This window comes from Ostrea edulis, chromosome 1 (genome assembly GCF_947568905.1).
Source record: "Ostrea edulis chromosome 1, xbOstEdul1.1, whole genome shotgun sequence".
Taxonomy (NCBI): domain Eukaryota; kingdom Metazoa; phylum Mollusca; class Bivalvia; order Ostreida; family Ostreidae; genus Ostrea; species Ostrea edulis.
In genome coordinates this window covers 23,221,371-23,238,798 of record NC_079164.1, presented here as the reverse complement: position 1 = coordinate 23,238,798, position 17,428 = coordinate 23,221,371, and the positions used below count along the sequence as shown (strand labels likewise).

Below are 17,428 nucleotides of genomic sequence, written 5' to 3'. Positions count from 1 at the left end.
ACTTTTACAACATAATCGAAGGCGGGTTTATTGTCATCATTAAGTCTCTTAGTATCAATTATTCTGAAGTATCAATTATGAATATACAATCAATATGATTTAATGAGTTTGGATCAGATAAACAAGACACATGATATGACAATCTGAAAAAAAAAATAATTCCGGACAGCTAGTATCCCACATCACTCAATTAGGACCTGAAAATACCACGAGTCTCTAATGATGAAGTGAAAATGTTTCCGAAATAGTAACCTTAATCGATAAAGTAATCAACACAAATCAATAATGTTACTAGGTAGAAAAGTGCTTGTCACTGCAGATATTGCCATTGAAGACCAAACCTGCTTTGGCTATTCTTTGGGGAGTGCTCGAATAAGGAAGCCAGCTAGACCCTGAGTAATAATTGAGCTGCTGCGCGAGATTAATATACGAAAAGAAGTTTACAATTAAAGTAAAGCAACAACACAAGTTCAATGTTCCATGGTGATTGTATATAGAGGTCAAATAAAAACACGCAAAATAAGTTTTGGACTCAAGTTGTACGTATTTGATATATACCAAGTATTCTGTATGTTGGATCATTCAAATGTTCATACTTGATATCAATTGCATATACATATATATTATTACTACAGTAACTTGATCCGAAGAGTCGGATCACGTCTCGTTGACAGGCGCGGATCATCAGATCACACGAGACGCGAAACGTCGAGTTTGATCTGATGATCCGCGCCTGTCAACGAGACGTGATCCAACTCTTCGGATCAAGTTACTGTAGTAATGATAAATTTATTATATACCCCCTTATGCATTTTAAATCCACATTTATAAGATGATAAATTCAATCCAAATTATCAAAAACAGACATACCATGAAATTATGTTTTGTGTACGTAGTTTTGTTTTGTGACGCGGTCAATATTTTCCACAAATAACGTTGCGTTGATGCATTGTGACGTCATTGTGACGGCATCAGTTTCAGAGGATACTGATACGGAATCAGAAAACCACAGTGTGGTGATCCAGAAAACCGGATCACACGCTGTGAAATCCACAGTATCAACGAACGATACATTGATGGGTATATAATAAATATATATTATTACTACAGTAACTTGATCCGAAGAGTCGGATCACGTTGAGTTGACAGGCGAGGATCATCAGATCACACGAGACGCGAAGCGTCGAGTTTGATCTGATGATCCGCGCCTGTCAACGAGATGTGATCCAACTCTTCGGATCAAGTTACTGTAGTAATGATACATTTATTATATACCCCCTTATGCATTTTAAATCCACATTTATAAGATAATAAATGTAATCCAAATTATCAAAAACACAGACATACCATGAAATTATGTTTTGTGTACGCAGTTTCGTTTGTGACGCTGTCAATATTTTCCACAAATAACGTTGCGTTGATGCATTGTGACATTATTGTGACGGCATCAGTTTCAGAGGATACTGATACGGAATCAGAAAACCACAGTGTGGTGATCCGGAAAACCGGATCATACGCTGTGAAATCCACATTATCAACAAACGATACATCGATGGGTATATAATAAATGTAATAACTTACTACAAAGAATAAAAACTGTTCGTGCATACAAGTTTAAATTCGGTAATCATATGCTCAAACTGCATTGTAAATTATATATATATTAAAATATGCATCATTAGGATTATACCTTTATTCAATTTGGTAGGCTCACGTTCGTATTTGGGACGGGGAGAAACTTACTACGTACCACGTGATTGGGATCGGTTTCTTTGTACAGGGGATTGCATCCATCGGATTTTCGGAACAGGTATCCTGCAAAGACATAAAAGGACATGAAATTACTTTGCTACAGTGGAATAGATCAATTATGATAAACTTATGCATATAGTACGTTATAAGAAAGAATGAAAAAGATGTAATGTCTGATTAAAACCTACTTGCAATAGCAGTGTTTTATCCCATACGACGGTACCCCTTCCCCTTAACCATCAAAATGTTAAAGTGACAATCATGTATTTCAGAGTAGAGGCGGATTTATGTGTGTGGTGGACACGAGCGACAAACATGTGCTCAGTATCTGGGACTGGGAAAAGGAGAAAGCCATCGCTAAAACGACGGTAGGTCTTTATAAGGGACATTAGTGATCGTATGTGTAGTACGCATCACGTGTTTCGTGTACCAAAACGTTTGTCGCACTGAAAAATCAATTAAGAATATTTGCATTCTCTATACCCTGTACTAGTGATTATAGTTTTTAGCAGTGGTATATTATGTATGTCCACTGAATAAAACCCTTATAATTTATTCAAAAGCGATATTGAGATTGTTCGTAAACGGAATCGTCAAAGGGGCAATTAATCTGGTCTAAAAAATTTAAACAACCAAAACAGACCTGTTACATACATCAAGCCATTTTACATAATTTCAGCCTTTATATGCAACATGAACCGAATTTACTTTGCAGCTGCTCCTGATTTTAAGTTTGATACAAGCTAAATAAAAAAAAAAATTCTGCATATTACTTCTTCATTAATCTTTTAACAAAATTTCAAGTTGAATTCCAACAAGTAAGGACTGTTCGCGTCTTCCATTCTGTCTTCTTTTTTATTGTAATCAAACGTAGCTTTACCAGAAGCTTTGATTTCTAATTCTATTCATTTGAATGCATCTCTGTAGAAGGTAAATAACATACGGCATATTCCCCACTTTTCATTAGAGTCAACCAGCACTCACTTTAACGCAGTTTTCAAAGCGGAGACAATGTGTACCGTATAATTTTCAGTTTATAATATTTCCACACATCATTATCTTACATTAATAAATGTTTCAGCACTATTCCATTATTTGAACTAAAACAGTTTTTAAAACAAAAAATCATTCATGAACTGGCTTCATCATTCATGTATATGATTGTTTTTCATCAATTTTTGTTGTGTTTGCTGTAACTGTTTAGTTATAGAGCCAGGAAATGTAACACTTTGTTGAATTATTTACACATGGGATGCCTGCAATTGTCATTTGTTAATAGTATTTAGCATTGAATTCTATATGATGATTTCCTTCTACAATCTCCTCTATCACCTCATTTGTAGACTACAACAAAGACTGTCAACTGCTGCTGTTTCTACAAATTTGATGACACATTGTTAATCACCTATGGCGCGGATCATTTGTTTTTCTGGCGACTCTTTGAGCAAGATGGAAAAATCTACAGGGACAAACTCAGTGGCGTATTTAAGGTGAAACTTCATTTCTAGAACATTACCATTCAGTCTCTATATTTGAAAAATTCTGATGATAGGTGTTTACTACAGAGATAAAAAGTTTTGTTCCATTCATGAACAATCACTCATTATGTTATACCAAATTACATATTTAAAAAAAGATATAATGTGGAATCATCATTGTTCGTGGGGGGGGGGGGGGGGGGGGACTGATGTTCGTGGATTTCATGGGTCAATTTTACCCACAAATTTACGTGTCCTCGAACATTTAAAAAAAAAAAAAAGTACCGTTATCTCTCCTAGTGATATCGTATCGCTTACCCACGAAATTACGTCCCCATGAACATTGGCCCCCATGAATTAAAATGATTCAACAGTATATTAAATCTGGACAATTTGATAGTGACAAATTTTTTCTAACATTTAGGATTCTAATCAACCTGCTATGATTACATCACATGCCTTTTCATCATCTGGTGAATTCATTACGGGAGATTCAAATGGTTCCATTGTGGTTTGGACCAAAGACTCCAAATTTGTGTTCACGATGAATCAAGGGGTATCCGAGGAAATGGAAGGTGCTCATCTGGTAAGAAACTTACCTTTGTGACTGTTCAAATACCATGCATTTTCTTTCTGAATTTTACGTTCGGGTTTTGCAAATCCTTTCGTTTGTATGCTCTGTTGTGTATCTTTTAAGAAACCAGTGAGTGCGCTGTGCATGATGGGTGATAATACTCTTCTGTCTGGCGGAGGAACTTGTATCAGATCATGGGATAGCATTAATAACTATAGGAAAATATCCAAAAGAGAGGTAAAACGCTATTCTTCGAGGTTTACATCTTATGACTTCTACTGTAAACCATGTATGTAAAACACCTATACATTTGTACGCTTTACAGATTCCTGAAATCGCTGGTAATGTCAGAACAATTGTTCCACAACGAGGATTTGGAGCAGACGGACAAATTTTTGTGGGAACCTCCAGATCGTGTATTCTAGCAGGATCTCTCCCTGTCAAATTCCGCTTTGTTATTCAGGTATGCATAAGAAGTTACGAATTTGTCATTGGGATGGAGATAATCTTATCTTGCTTGTGAAAAATTTATTATAGTGAGTTATAACCTTTTTGCAAAACCTTGTTAAAGGGTCACTACAAGGAAATGTGGGCAATAGCTGCCGTACCGGGTGAACCTGCATTTATAACTACAGCTCACGATCACTTTGTCTTCAAATGGTCAGCTGTTTCGCACAGAGTCCTCTGGCGGTCACCGATGGAGGTATTGAATATTGTCATAACAATGTATACCGTAAACGTTGTTTTAAACACAGTTAAGAAATCAATTATGTTTGAAATACGTTTCTAAACTCTTTTCACAGAAGCCGTCCTCGGCTCTGGCCGTAGACAGTCGCGGTATGTATGTTGCCGTGGGTTCTGTGGCGGGGAGGTTCTTCGTCTTGAATGCGAAAAACGGAATGCATATCATTACTGTCCAAGTAGGAAAATCGCAAATCAACACTATGAAATTCTCCCCGGGTACGTTTTCTTTTAAAAATACAAATATTTCTTTCATCAATGTTACGAAAATGTGTATATGCTAACTTCTCTTGACTTCTTATGCAGACAATGCTATGTTAGCGGTTGGCTGTGAAGATGGACACATTCATATATTTTATGTTCACGACGAAGGTCAGATATATCGAAAGAACAACATTATCCTTAGGGTAAGTCAGATACCCTTGAAAAAGAACATTTCCTTTTCCAGTTTTTCTAAAATGTAAATAAAGTGTGGAATTCGGAAATCGATTGAATTATTTTGCTGTTAATAGGGACACGGCAAATTCATAACCAATCTAGACTGGTCCACAGACAGCCGATATCTGCAGAGTGTGGACGGCGATTTTGATATGGTGTACTGTAAGCAAACATTTTAGAAATACAGAATAAACCCAGTAAAAATAAAATTTACTTTGAGAAATGTTTTATTGCTTTATTGTTTATCTTCAGGGAATATACAGCGCATGGAAAAAGATTACCCTCAAGCTCTTCGCGATAGTAACTGGCAAACGTATAGCTGTTGTGCTGGACATCCTCTTATGGGTAATTTTATTTCTTTTCTTCTCAAATCCATAACAGCTACTGATCGATTGGTTTTGATAGTGCATTATTTCTTACATAAGTCCCGAGAGAGTATAAGGAAATGACGGTTTTGTACTGCATGTTTTTTTACTGTTATTTTAGGTCCTTGGACATCCTGTGATCAGGGTGAATCCATTTCTGTGGTGGCACGTTCTAATTACCGGGAAATTATTGTGACGGGAGACAACACAGGGCGGATCAAGGTCTTCAAATATCCATCCTCCACTAACATGGTAACTGAAATATTGTATCGCTCTCATTTTTCAAAAGTAAACATTGAATATTCGCAAACCCTGCAGCACTCTATAAAGTGATAGATTATATTTAATCTTATCCCCACAGCCTGCCTGTCGCTGGACCAAGCTCTATTCTTCTACAGTGACAGCACTAGAGTTTCTGTACGATGATAGCTTTGTGCTATCCGCAGCAGGAAAGACGCCAGTGTTGGCCCAGTGGAATGTGGTGGACACATTCAGTGGACAACAAAACAACACATAAGAAAAAACACAGAAGTTCAGAACTGAGAAACTGCTATGACAGTTTCTTTGCATAATTGGCATAACAACTTGTAAAGTTTTAACAACCATTAAACATAGCCAGTAGTAAGCTTTAGATATTGACTTGCTGTAATTTGACTAGTCTGTAATCCAGTCCTCTGAGATCAGTAGGGTACAGTATGTGAATTAGCATGACGTTTACCTCTGTTAATCGCCATTCATTAAACATCTACATTTACCTATGTTTCGTTAGTAATCATCTTTTCCGGTTTCAGTGCTTCTTATTTCTCAATGGAAGCATTGACCTTTCAGTTTTGACATAAAACATGTTCATAAAAAGCAAGTTAAATTTCAAAATATAAATGTGTGTAGTCTGGGTCGTAATTTGAGAGCGACGAAAAGGGAGGAATGGGACAATTTGTTCATAATAGGCTTCAATGATTGTAGACATCACTCAAACAAACGAAACATGTATTCCTTGATTAATGCTGCAGTATTCTCACAAGGCACTTCTTAACGTCCTTCCGTCCATATTCACCTATCTATGTAGATGTTAAGTAGTACCTTATATTTTGAAGTAGTTGTATGTGCATCGTTATCATAATTTGTATGTATTTTTGTATGTATATTATTTGTTTGTGACATAAACAAAAATTGTTGTAATTCGTTATTTCAAAAAGTAGCTCAAGTTTGTTTAGTACTTTATTTTAATGTTTTACAAAAGAAAAGGAATGAAAACCTTTTAAGCTCTGATCATTCTGTGATAATTATAACAATTTCTGTAATCTTTGTAATTTGTTCATGATTAATAAATTATCTTAATAGTCTTCATTTGTTATAACATTTGGTCATCTTGTAAAAGATCCGTGATTTAAAATCGAGATAAAATGCATAGTATAAGATACATAAAAATTTCTTTGAAAGGTTCTAACATTAGATAAAACGCATACTCAAGACAAACTCAATGAATAACGATTTATTTAAATCAATTGCTATATCACAAGCATTTTGAACACATGTGCAAAGCCTGGAGAAATGATAGGAGTATAAATGTTGAATTGAGAATTAAAAAAATTGATTTCAATTTATTGAGATACATTGTACAACTTCACAGATGAGAGAAATGCACACAGTCTTTGCTTAAATAACATGTAGAATTGTGACATTAAAATTCAACAAATGTTGTACCTAATTCTAGGTAATCAAGCTGCTCCCCTTTCGTGATGCAGTTTTGTGCCAATATCGCAGTGGTTCACCAATAGAGCCAAGATAGAACCCACCATTTTCCCAACATGCCTTAGTTACCTTTATCAAAGTAAAATAGAATAATGAATATATCTTGGAAATTAGAGTGAAACCTTGTCTACGTAAATAAACTCCTATAAAGAAACCAAGAGTGATAACTGGAATATCAATCCAAATACCAGGCACAATTTTGAGGATTTACTGCTCACAATGGGGGACATGACAAAACCGGAGAACTTCTGTACTATGTAGCTGCTATTGCGGTCTTCTACCGACGGAGTGACGAGAGGGGCGACACCCAATGGCATTATCTGGGACACACAGATAATATATCTAATTAAGGTTGATCGATCCTCATGTGATCCCATAGATTTTTGCAAAATTTTTAATAAATCAAACTTTGCACGTCATGATAGAAATATATCTTTCTGAGGAATGTTATTCACTGGATATAATAAAATGTCTGGCAAACTGATTATACTGAAAAAGTTTATATTTTCCATAGATAATCAATTATTTATGATTTAAAAAATGTTGTCAAGGCCAATAACTCCTATGCTGGACTTTCCTCTACTGGATGTCTATTATACATTGGTTTCCCTAATATCCGCAATTAATCTGTATGACAAACGGGATGATTTCAGCTTCTCCATCGTCAACTTCCCACATTTATGTAGCAATATTCCATTATCACCTGCATATGGTGTTTATATATCTCAACTGATTCGATATGCAAGAGCTTGTTCTGGGTATAGTCAGTTTTTAAATCGAGGTAAGCTACTGACAAACACGTTGATGGTACAGGGATTTCAACAGTCTCGATTGAAGTCAGCATTTCGCAAAGTCTATGGTCGTTATAAAGATCTAGTTCGTCAATACAACCTCGTATTGGGTCAAATGCTGTCTGACGTGTTTCATACCGATTGTTAAGCCGTTCTTGGCACACTGATTTTGACTGCGGATAACTCCGTTTACCTGATCAGGATATGGGGCTCACGGCGGGTGTGACCGGTCAACAGGGGATGCTTACTCCTCCTAGGCACCTGATCCCACCTCTGGTGTGTCCAGGGATCCGTGTTTGCCCAACTATCTATTTTGTATTGCTTGTAGGAGTTATGAGATTGATCACTGTTCGTTATCTTCACCTTGCATTTAACCATCGAGTTTGTATCTCTGCTGGTGAACAGTTTGTCCCCGAGGATACTTGTCGCTCGATATATGTTCCTTCATGAATATACACAATAACGAAACAATACTGGCTGACACGTCGCCCAGTATAAAAAGGTGTCACTCTGTGGAGTCTATAAGGGACACAGGCTCCTACAGATCGGATTATCCTTCGAGATATCAAAGATTTGTCGTATGTACAATCGTCAGATTGTCAGCTTTGGTACAGAAACCAAAATTCTTATACCCAAATTAAAGACTGTTATGTTCCTTTAAGAGATATATTTGATAATTCCTTTTCAGACCTCATGTGTTCAACCTCAAAATGTTCTGCAAAAAATTGCAAAACTTGTGATATACTGATCACTAAAAATTCCTTTAGTAGAAATTTAACAGGACGTAGTTTCTGTACCAAAACGTTTGATAATCTGACTTGTAAATCTACTAACGTTGTCTACGCCATTGAGTGTAACCTGTGTGGCATAATTTATGTAGGAGAAACCAAGGGTTCACTTAATAAAAGAATATCGGGGCATAGATTTCAAATTAATAATGGTGGTAACCAACTTCTTTACCAACTTCTTTACAAGCATTTTAATGCACCGGACCACTCCATCTTGTCCATGAGGGTAAGGATTTTAGAAAAAAATTACCATCACACAAACAATCCTACATTGAGCACCCCTTTTCGTAGACAACGAGAAGATCACTGGATCAGGACCCTAGGTACTGCATTTCCATATGGATGCAATGATAATGTATATAATGTGGGAAATTTGACTAGTCCACAAGGAAATAACGTTAATGTGATGGGACTCTTTCCCAATACCCAAAGACGAAAACGCAGTCACGAACATCGTTCATATAAAAGACCAAGTATAAATGATGTCACGTTTGATTCACTTTTGCCTCACGTCAACAGACAATTGGGTCCACATCATATTCGTACAAAACTTTACTCTATTCCATTGAGGGTTTTACATACGTTATTTGAAGAAGCTATGGCTAGTCTATACTTGGATTTTTCAACACCTGAATATAGACTTAACTCTATGATTATGGATGTTGCCTACCACAGGCTCTATAAACCAGCACGGACCATGGATGATATTCCTTCCAAATCATGCCGTCAGTTCCTTAAGCTCAAATTTACAAACAAAGGAATAGATGCCGTCAACATAAGCAACATTCTTCGTCATAAAAGGGTTCAGTCGTGTATTCCAACTTATTTCAAGTTCAAGTCTACACCCTGTATTTCCTACAGCTATACTTCTACTATTGCATCCAAACTTTTTAATTATAAACAAACTTTGCCGTGCTTAGATATAGACCATCTTATACGTAATCCACCAACATGTTCTTGTTCTTCATCTTCTTTCAACTACAGTCCAACTGGACATGTCATTACTGGTGATGTTAATATAGTTGAAAATGAGGACCTCAAATCACTTATTCTTAAAGGTCCTAAATACAGATAACCTTGGTCTTTTAATTGGCGACAGAACTTCATCTCTATTATGAGTTCTGTCGAAGATTATGCCAGACGATGGGCTAAATATGAAAAAGAAGAACTTGATACATTGTCAGAATGGGTTAAAAGCATAAGAGGGATATTAAAATCCCGCATTAGACACATGAAAACAAAAGTACGTACCATCTATCCTTCTGTGTTTAGTAAACCAGAAGTGATAAAAGAATTAGATAGGTTACATGAGGAATATGTTTTGGTTCCAGCTGACAAAGCTAGTAACAACATTGTCTTTGTTTGTAAGGCTCATTATTACAACTGTATTTTAAACGAACTTGGCATTAATTCCACTTTTGGTAATCATACTTATACTCCAACTGCCCTTTCAAAAGACGAAATTCTTCAAAACCATGCTTCAGTTTTAGACACATTTAATATTCCAGTCAATGGGTCGAATGAATATGAGTTACCGTACCTATACTGGATTCCTAAACTACATAAAAACCCTTACAAACAAAGATACATTGCTGGATCCAGTAAGTGCTCTACCAAGCCCCTATCTTTGCTCCTCACGAAAATGTTAACAGCTGTGAAGGAGAAACTTCAAACTTACTGTGCGACTACATATGCCAGAAGTGGTGTTAATCAAATGTGGATTCTAAAAAATTCTAAAGAACTTTTAGTAAACTTGAAATCACAGAATTTTTCCCAAATCAATAGCATTAAAACCTATGACTTTTCAACACTATACACGACCATTCCTCACGATAAATTAAAGACTAGACTTTTTGACATCATAGACAGTTACTTCTTCAACAAAAACGGAAAACGGAAATATTCATATCTAGTGATCAGTCATTCAAAAACTTACTTTGTTAAACACCACTCTGATTCCACGCACAAGTACTCTGAAGTTGAAATAAAAAATATGCTAGAGTTCCTCATTGACAATATCTTCGTGGTCTTTGGTGATCAGGTCTTCCAACAGTCTGTTGGAATTCCCATGGGCACGAATTGTGCTCCTTTGTTAGCTGAACTGTTTTTATATTCATATGAAGCAGAATTTATTCAAAAACTTCTACGTGAGAAGAAAAAATCTCTCGCTGTGACCTTCAGTTCGACTTTTAGATATATCGATGACGTTTTGTCTATTAACAATGATAGCTTTCATTCATATGTCGATTTGATATATCCCTGTGAGCTCGAAATAAAGGACACCACAGAGTCGTCCACTTCTACTTCATACTTGGATATTTTATTGAAAGTAGACATTAATGGCAAACTAACAACTCAACTGTATGACAAACGGGATGATTTCAGCTTCTCCATCGTCAACTTCCCACATTTATGTAGCAATATTCCATTATCACCTGCATATGGTGTTTATATATCTCAACTGATTCGATATGCAAGAGCTTGTTCTGGGTATAGTCAGTTTTTAAATCGAGGTAAGCTACTGACAAACACGTTGATGGTACAGGGATTTCAACAGTCTCGATTGAAGCCAGCATTTCGCAAAGTCTATGGTCGTTATAAAGATCTAGTTCGTCAATACAACCTCGCATTGGGTCAAATGCTGTCTGACGTGTTTCATACCGATTGTTAAGCCGTTCTTGGCACACTGATTTTGACTGCGGATAACTCCGTTTACCTGATCAGGATATGGGGCTCACGGCGGGTGTGACAAGTCAACAGGGGATGCTTACTCCTCCTAGGCACCTGATCCCACCTCTGGTGTCCTGATCCCACCTCTGGTGTGTCCAGGGGTCCGTGTTTGCCCAACTATCTATTTTGTATTGCTTGTAGGAGTTATGAGATTGATCACTGTTCGTTATCTTCACCTTGCATTTATGAATTAGCAGTTTTTTTTAAAACTGTTGATATTTAAATTTTGTCATTTCAACAAGTTTTTATCTATTTTTATTATTCTATTTAACGAAAATGTGTGATTTTCTTATGTTGATGTATACTTCTGTATGTCTGACATCTTTAAAAAGATGGTAACATATACATTTTCTTTGGTTATTAATTAAACTATATTGAGTGGAAATTAATAAAGTTTTTCCACTTTTAACCATTAATATTGATAAGTCACATGAGGATGGAGCCACCGTAAGATTGTGTTCTGAAATAAGATATTTATAAGTAAAACCATAGAAAGACTAAACATTGTATTACAAAGTGATGTATTACTAATTCACTATGCATTATATCATTGCAGTCTCACGTTCCTAGGAGAACACAGTGACGTCAGGACAATTCTCTGAGAAGGAAATTCCATTAAGTACATATACATTGTAGATACAGTGCGCTTTCCTTATCATGGACATATGAATTGTTAACTTGAAAGGAATGTGTTCTGTATTATCTTCGCAAGCCAAGTGTCCCATTCGCTTACTCCACTCTCATCTCCCTCCTCGGCGGATTTAGTCGCATTATCAAGCCTTCAAAATATCGTACTTTGACTCACCAAGGCATCCAATCAAATCGCGCCACACATACAGTTTGGTTTGAGTTATACCGGCCTCCATGTCTAGCCTGTGTTGTCGCCTTGTCATGGCATTTTGTCTAAAAAAAAAAAAACCACCACACACACCAAAGACGGACGATTTTCGGAGAAAGTTTTGAGGTTTACGATCAACTTCTAGAGGTACTTCACCCAAATGACGATTGATTGATTGTATATTGTTTAACATCCCTCTCCAGATTACTTTACTCACATGGAAACGTCACCATTGCTGGTGAAGGGCTGCAAAATTTAGGCCTATGCTCGGCGCTTATGGCCACTGAGCAGGGATGGGTCTTTATCGTGCCACAACTACTGTGACACGGGGACTCGGTTTTTGCGGTCTCATCCGAAGGACCGCCCCATTTAGTCGCCTCTTACGACAAGCAAGGGGGTACTGAGGAACTATTCTAACCCGGATCCCCACGGGATTCCAAATGAGGATAAAGGACGGTATATGCTGGAATAAACTGAACAAGCCCAGCAAGATTTAGTACGATATCAAAACAAAAGTAGAAACGATGAAATCTGAAAGGATACTTTGATACACCTTAAATACAAAAGTAACATAGGCGCACAGCAAGTATGCACACATAAAATAAAAAACAGCATTTTGTTTTCATCCGTCCACTCCATTTTGTTAACAGAAATCATAATGCTTTATCTAATTGGTTAGATTATTGTTTCGTCAAGAACGATAACTCACTCGATCCGTTAGATGGCAGTTCAGTCGCAACTAAATACGCCAAATAAACGAATCGGATGTTTGGCTTGCGAAGATCGTCTTGTATTTGTTCCACATCATAAAACGTTAACTTTATCGTAAATATACTTTGTTCTGTTTTTTGCGACTCCTATCGATTTTAATTTTAAATTGACATAATACCTGTTTAAAGTTTAGATAAAACAACCATGCCCTTTCTTTAAAAATATTTTTTTTTTATCTCGATCCTTAATTGCTAAAAGGAAGTCATAGCTTAAATTTCGTATAATGATACATGTACATTAAGGAAACGACCGACGATTGAAACACCTCAATAGGCAAAAGTAATGCCAATCTCCATAAAATTACAGAGGACGACACTGCTTCTCTCACACCTTTCATCTCTATACAAATTTTACTTTTACGACGTAAGGCGGGTTTATTGTCATCATTAAGTCTCTTAGTATCAATTATTATGAAGTATCAATTATGAATATACAATCAATATGATTTAATGAGTCTGAATCAGATAAACAAGACGCATGATATGATAATCCGAAAAAATATACAAGAGGCCTAGAATCGCTCTTCTGATACATTGTAGAACAGGCAAAAATTCTCACTAACCAAGATTCATCAATTAACAAAGTTTGATGGTGTTAAGTCAAATAGTACCTGAAAATTTAAATGTAACTGTCCAAAAGTAGGTTACAGTTACCTACTTTTGGTCGACACACTGAAGACTCAAGATGCATCAACTGACAAGTCAAATAGTATTCAAATATAGCCGTCAAATTCCAATACAAGGCCACAGTGACTTACTTTTTGGTCGACACACTCCAAAGACTCAAGATGCATCAACTAACAAAGTTTGATAATTGAAGTAAAATAGTATCTGAAATATTCAGATATAAACGTCAAATTCCAAAAGTAGGTCACAGTGACCTACTTTTTGATCAACACACTCTGAAGACTCAAGACCCATCAACCGACAAAGTTTGATAATTGTAAGTCAAATTGTATCTGAAATATTAAAATATAGCCATCAAATTCCAAAAGTAGGTCACGGTCACCTACTTTTTGGTCAACAAACTATGAAGACTCAAGATGCATTAACTGACAAAGTTTGATGATCCTAGCTTTCATAGTGTCTAAAATAATCATCTAAAATTGAAAATGTGAAATTTGAATGTCTGCAAAATTCAAAAAGTAGGTCACTGTGAATTACTTTTTTATATATATAAATATGTTTTGAGGCCTCTAGACGCATCAACTTACAAGGTTTGATGATTGTAAACCTCTCGGTATCTGAAATAACAACCTAAAATGTATTCATAAATGATTAGCCATAAAATTCAGAAAGTAGGTCATGGTGACATACTTTTTACATGACGCAGTCCAAGGTCCCATGATCCATCAACTGACAACTTTTGATGATCATAGGCTCAAGTGTCCAAGATATGCATCAAAATCCATTTAATAATAACCTGCGAAATTCAAAAATTAGGTCACCATGACCTACTTTTGAGACAACATGACATTAGGTCCTAAGATGCATCAACTGACAAAATTTGATGATCTTAGTCCTTATACTAAGCAAAATATCAAAGTTTTAACAAAACAAAATTTAAGGTCAACTTTGAAGTGACCTCGAGACCACACTCTTTGCCTCAGGATAATGCCTTGAACAATTTTTTATCTATAACCTATCTTCATCCTTATGCATAAGTTTGGTGATAATTTGCCGAGTGGTTCTTGAGAAGAAGAATTTTTAGCAACCACTACTTTTGTTTGCATTTTCCTAATTATCTCCCCTTGTTAGAGGGTCACAACCCTAGTTTTTGTACAAAAGAAAGCCTTTGGGCCATGAATACCCTGTGACAAATTTGACAAAAATTGGCCAAGGGATTCTTGAGATGTAGCCCTTTTTCCAAAAAGTTGACGCACACCGCACGCCAGACATAATATGGCCATATGATTAGCTCTTTCAGCCTTCGGCTCAGAAGAGCTAATAAATCCAGACAGGTAGAATGAACAGGTAAAGATAACGAACGGTGATCAATCTCATAAATACTACAAAGAATACAAAATTAAGAGAAGGGCAAACACAGACTCCTGGACAGACCAGATGTGTGGTCAAGTGCCTATGAGAAATAAGCATCGCCTTTTGACCGGTCACACATTCCGTGATCCCTATATCTTGATCAAGTAAACGGAGTCATCGGAAGTCAAAATCAGTATGTAAAGAATGGCTTGATAATTGGTATGAAATACGTCAGACAACATTCGACCCGGTGATAGTTTGTAATTGCAAATTAGATCATTATAACGACCATAGAATTAGCGAAATGCTGACTTTAAACTGAAACCCCTGTACCATAAATTTATTTGTCATTACGAGTATTGTCAGTAGACAAACCATGTTCGATATATATCTAAATGTCCCGCTGTAGGACACTGTAAGAATTTTTTTTCATGTAGAAGCTCTTGAATAAATTCTGCCTCATAAGAATACAAAAACAAGTCCACGAATAATAGAGCACAATTTGTGCCCATGAGAATTCCAACAGACTGATGAAAACTGATAGCTAAAGTCTACATTAATGTCGTCAATGAGAAACTTCGTCATCTTTTTCATATCACCTTAAGAGTACAGTTGTACCTGTGGGTAGAATCAGAGTGGTGTTTGTTAAAATATTTCTTTAGATGATTGACTACCGGATATGAATATTTACGTGTTCCGTCATTATTAAAGAAACAGCTGTCTATATAAAAAAGACTGGCCTTTTTATCTCAAATTTCTAAAAGTTCTTTTGAATTTTGGAGAATCTACGTTCAATTTACAGCGGTGTCATTTGTTGTGGCACAATACATCTAAAGATTCTCCTTCACAGCATTTGGTAGTTTCGTGAGGAGTAAAGATGACGACTTGATAGAACATCACTAGATCCTTCAATGTATCTCTATTTGTTGAGTGCCGTGGGGATCCGGGTTAGAACAGGCCCTCAGTACCCCCTTGCTTGTCGTAAGAGGCGACTAAATGTCATTATACGAATACAAAACAAAAACGGATGAGACCGCAAAATCCGAGGACCTGTCACAGCAGGTATGGTACTATAAAGATCCTTCCCTGCTCATGGGCCGTAAGCGCCGAGCATAGGCCTAAATTGTGTAGCCCTTCACCGGCAATGATGACGTCTACATATGAATGTAAAGATTTTCGAGAGGGATGTTAAACAATTAAACCAATCTAATTAAAATCAGATCTTCACTAACCTTTACACTGGAGGTCTCAGGTATAATGTTTAGAGAAGATCCTATTTTAATTAGATTGACAATATACAATCAATCCATTGTCTTCTCTTTTTCATTGTAATCAAATGTAGTTTCATCAATAGCTTTAATTTGATTTCTAATTTCATTCATTTAAATGCATCTCTGTAGAAGGCATACAACATACAGTATTTCATTAGTCTGAGAGTTAATCAGCACTTACTTTCACGCAGTTTTCAAAGCGGAGAAAATATATATACCGTATGAAGAATTTTCAGTTTATAATATCTACACATCATTAGCTTATATTAATCAATTTAAAAAAAACCCAACTTTTCCATTTTATTTGAACTAGAACAGTTCTAAATATCATTCATCAACTGTCATCATCATACATATGATGTGTTTACTATAACATGTTAAGTTGTAAATCGAAGGAATATTATATATGTTGAATTATTTGCACGTAGGTCTGTTTGCGTTGAATTCTATCTGATAATCACCTTCTTCAGTTTCCTTTATCCACTCATTTGTATACTACAACAAAGACTTGTCCCTGTTGTTGATTCGACAATTGGGCAAAACAAATTGTAAAGTTTTAACAACCATTAAACACAGCCAGTGGTAAGCTTTAGATATTGACTTGCTGTAATTTGACTAGTCTGTAATCCAGTCCTCTGAGATCAGTAGGGTACAGTATGTGAATTAGCATGACGTTTACCTCTGTTAATCGCCATTCATTAAACATCTACATTTTCCAATGTTTCGTCAGTAATCATCCTATCCGGATGATTATGCTTTTATTTCTCAATGAAAGCATTGACCTTTTCTTCATAATCGCTTCACTGATTGTATATATATATTACTCAAACAAACAAAACGTGTATTCCTCAATTAATGCTGCAGTATTTTCACAAGGCGTTCCTTTATGCCCTTCCGTCCTTATTCACATATCGATGTAGATGTAAAGTGGTAACTTGTATTTTAAAGTACGTGTGCATCATTACTATTATAAATTCTACGAAATGTTGGATGTGTGTTACAGTAAAACACACTCATAACGTGCACACTGATAATGAAGTCACGCTTATTGCGAAGTCATAGCTGCTATTTATTCACCTGTGAAAGGAAAATAACGAAAAGTATACCTAAAAACTTCCTTTTAAAGATATTTCAAAGAATAAAATACATATACAAGAAAA

General features: G+C 36.0%; 1 protein-coding gene across 6 annotated transcripts in view; it reads left to right on the top strand.

Annotated features, from left to right (window-relative positions):
* LOC125663886 (echinoderm microtubule-associated protein-like 2) overlaps positions 1-6,691 on the top strand; it is a 43,181-nt gene extending 36,490 nt beyond the window's left edge. For all 6 annotated transcript variants that reach the window (XM_056153070.1, XM_056153069.1, XM_056153072.1 and 3 more), the window contains 13 exons: positions 1,709-1,810; positions 2,025-2,120; positions 3,096-3,242; positions 3,655-3,816; positions 3,928-4,041; positions 4,130-4,267; positions 4,376-4,507; positions 4,608-4,764; positions 4,852-4,952; positions 5,058-5,145; positions 5,236-5,328; positions 5,470-5,600; positions 5,710-6,691. In XM_056153070.1, the coding sequence (XP_056009045.1) occupies positions 1,709-1,810; positions 2,025-2,120; positions 3,096-3,242; positions 3,655-3,816; positions 3,928-4,041; positions 4,130-4,267; positions 4,376-4,507; positions 4,608-4,764; positions 4,852-4,952; positions 5,058-5,145; positions 5,236-5,328; positions 5,470-5,600; positions 5,710-5,865 (1,617 nt within the window). In that variant the 3' untranslated portion in view covers positions 5,866-6,691. The remainder of the gene's footprint in view (positions 1-1,708; positions 1,811-2,024; positions 2,121-3,095; positions 3,243-3,654; positions 3,817-3,927; positions 4,042-4,129; positions 4,268-4,375; positions 4,508-4,607; positions 4,765-4,851; positions 4,953-5,057; positions 5,146-5,235; positions 5,329-5,469; positions 5,601-5,709) is intronic.
* Positions 6,692-17,428: the final 10,737 nt, after the last annotated feature.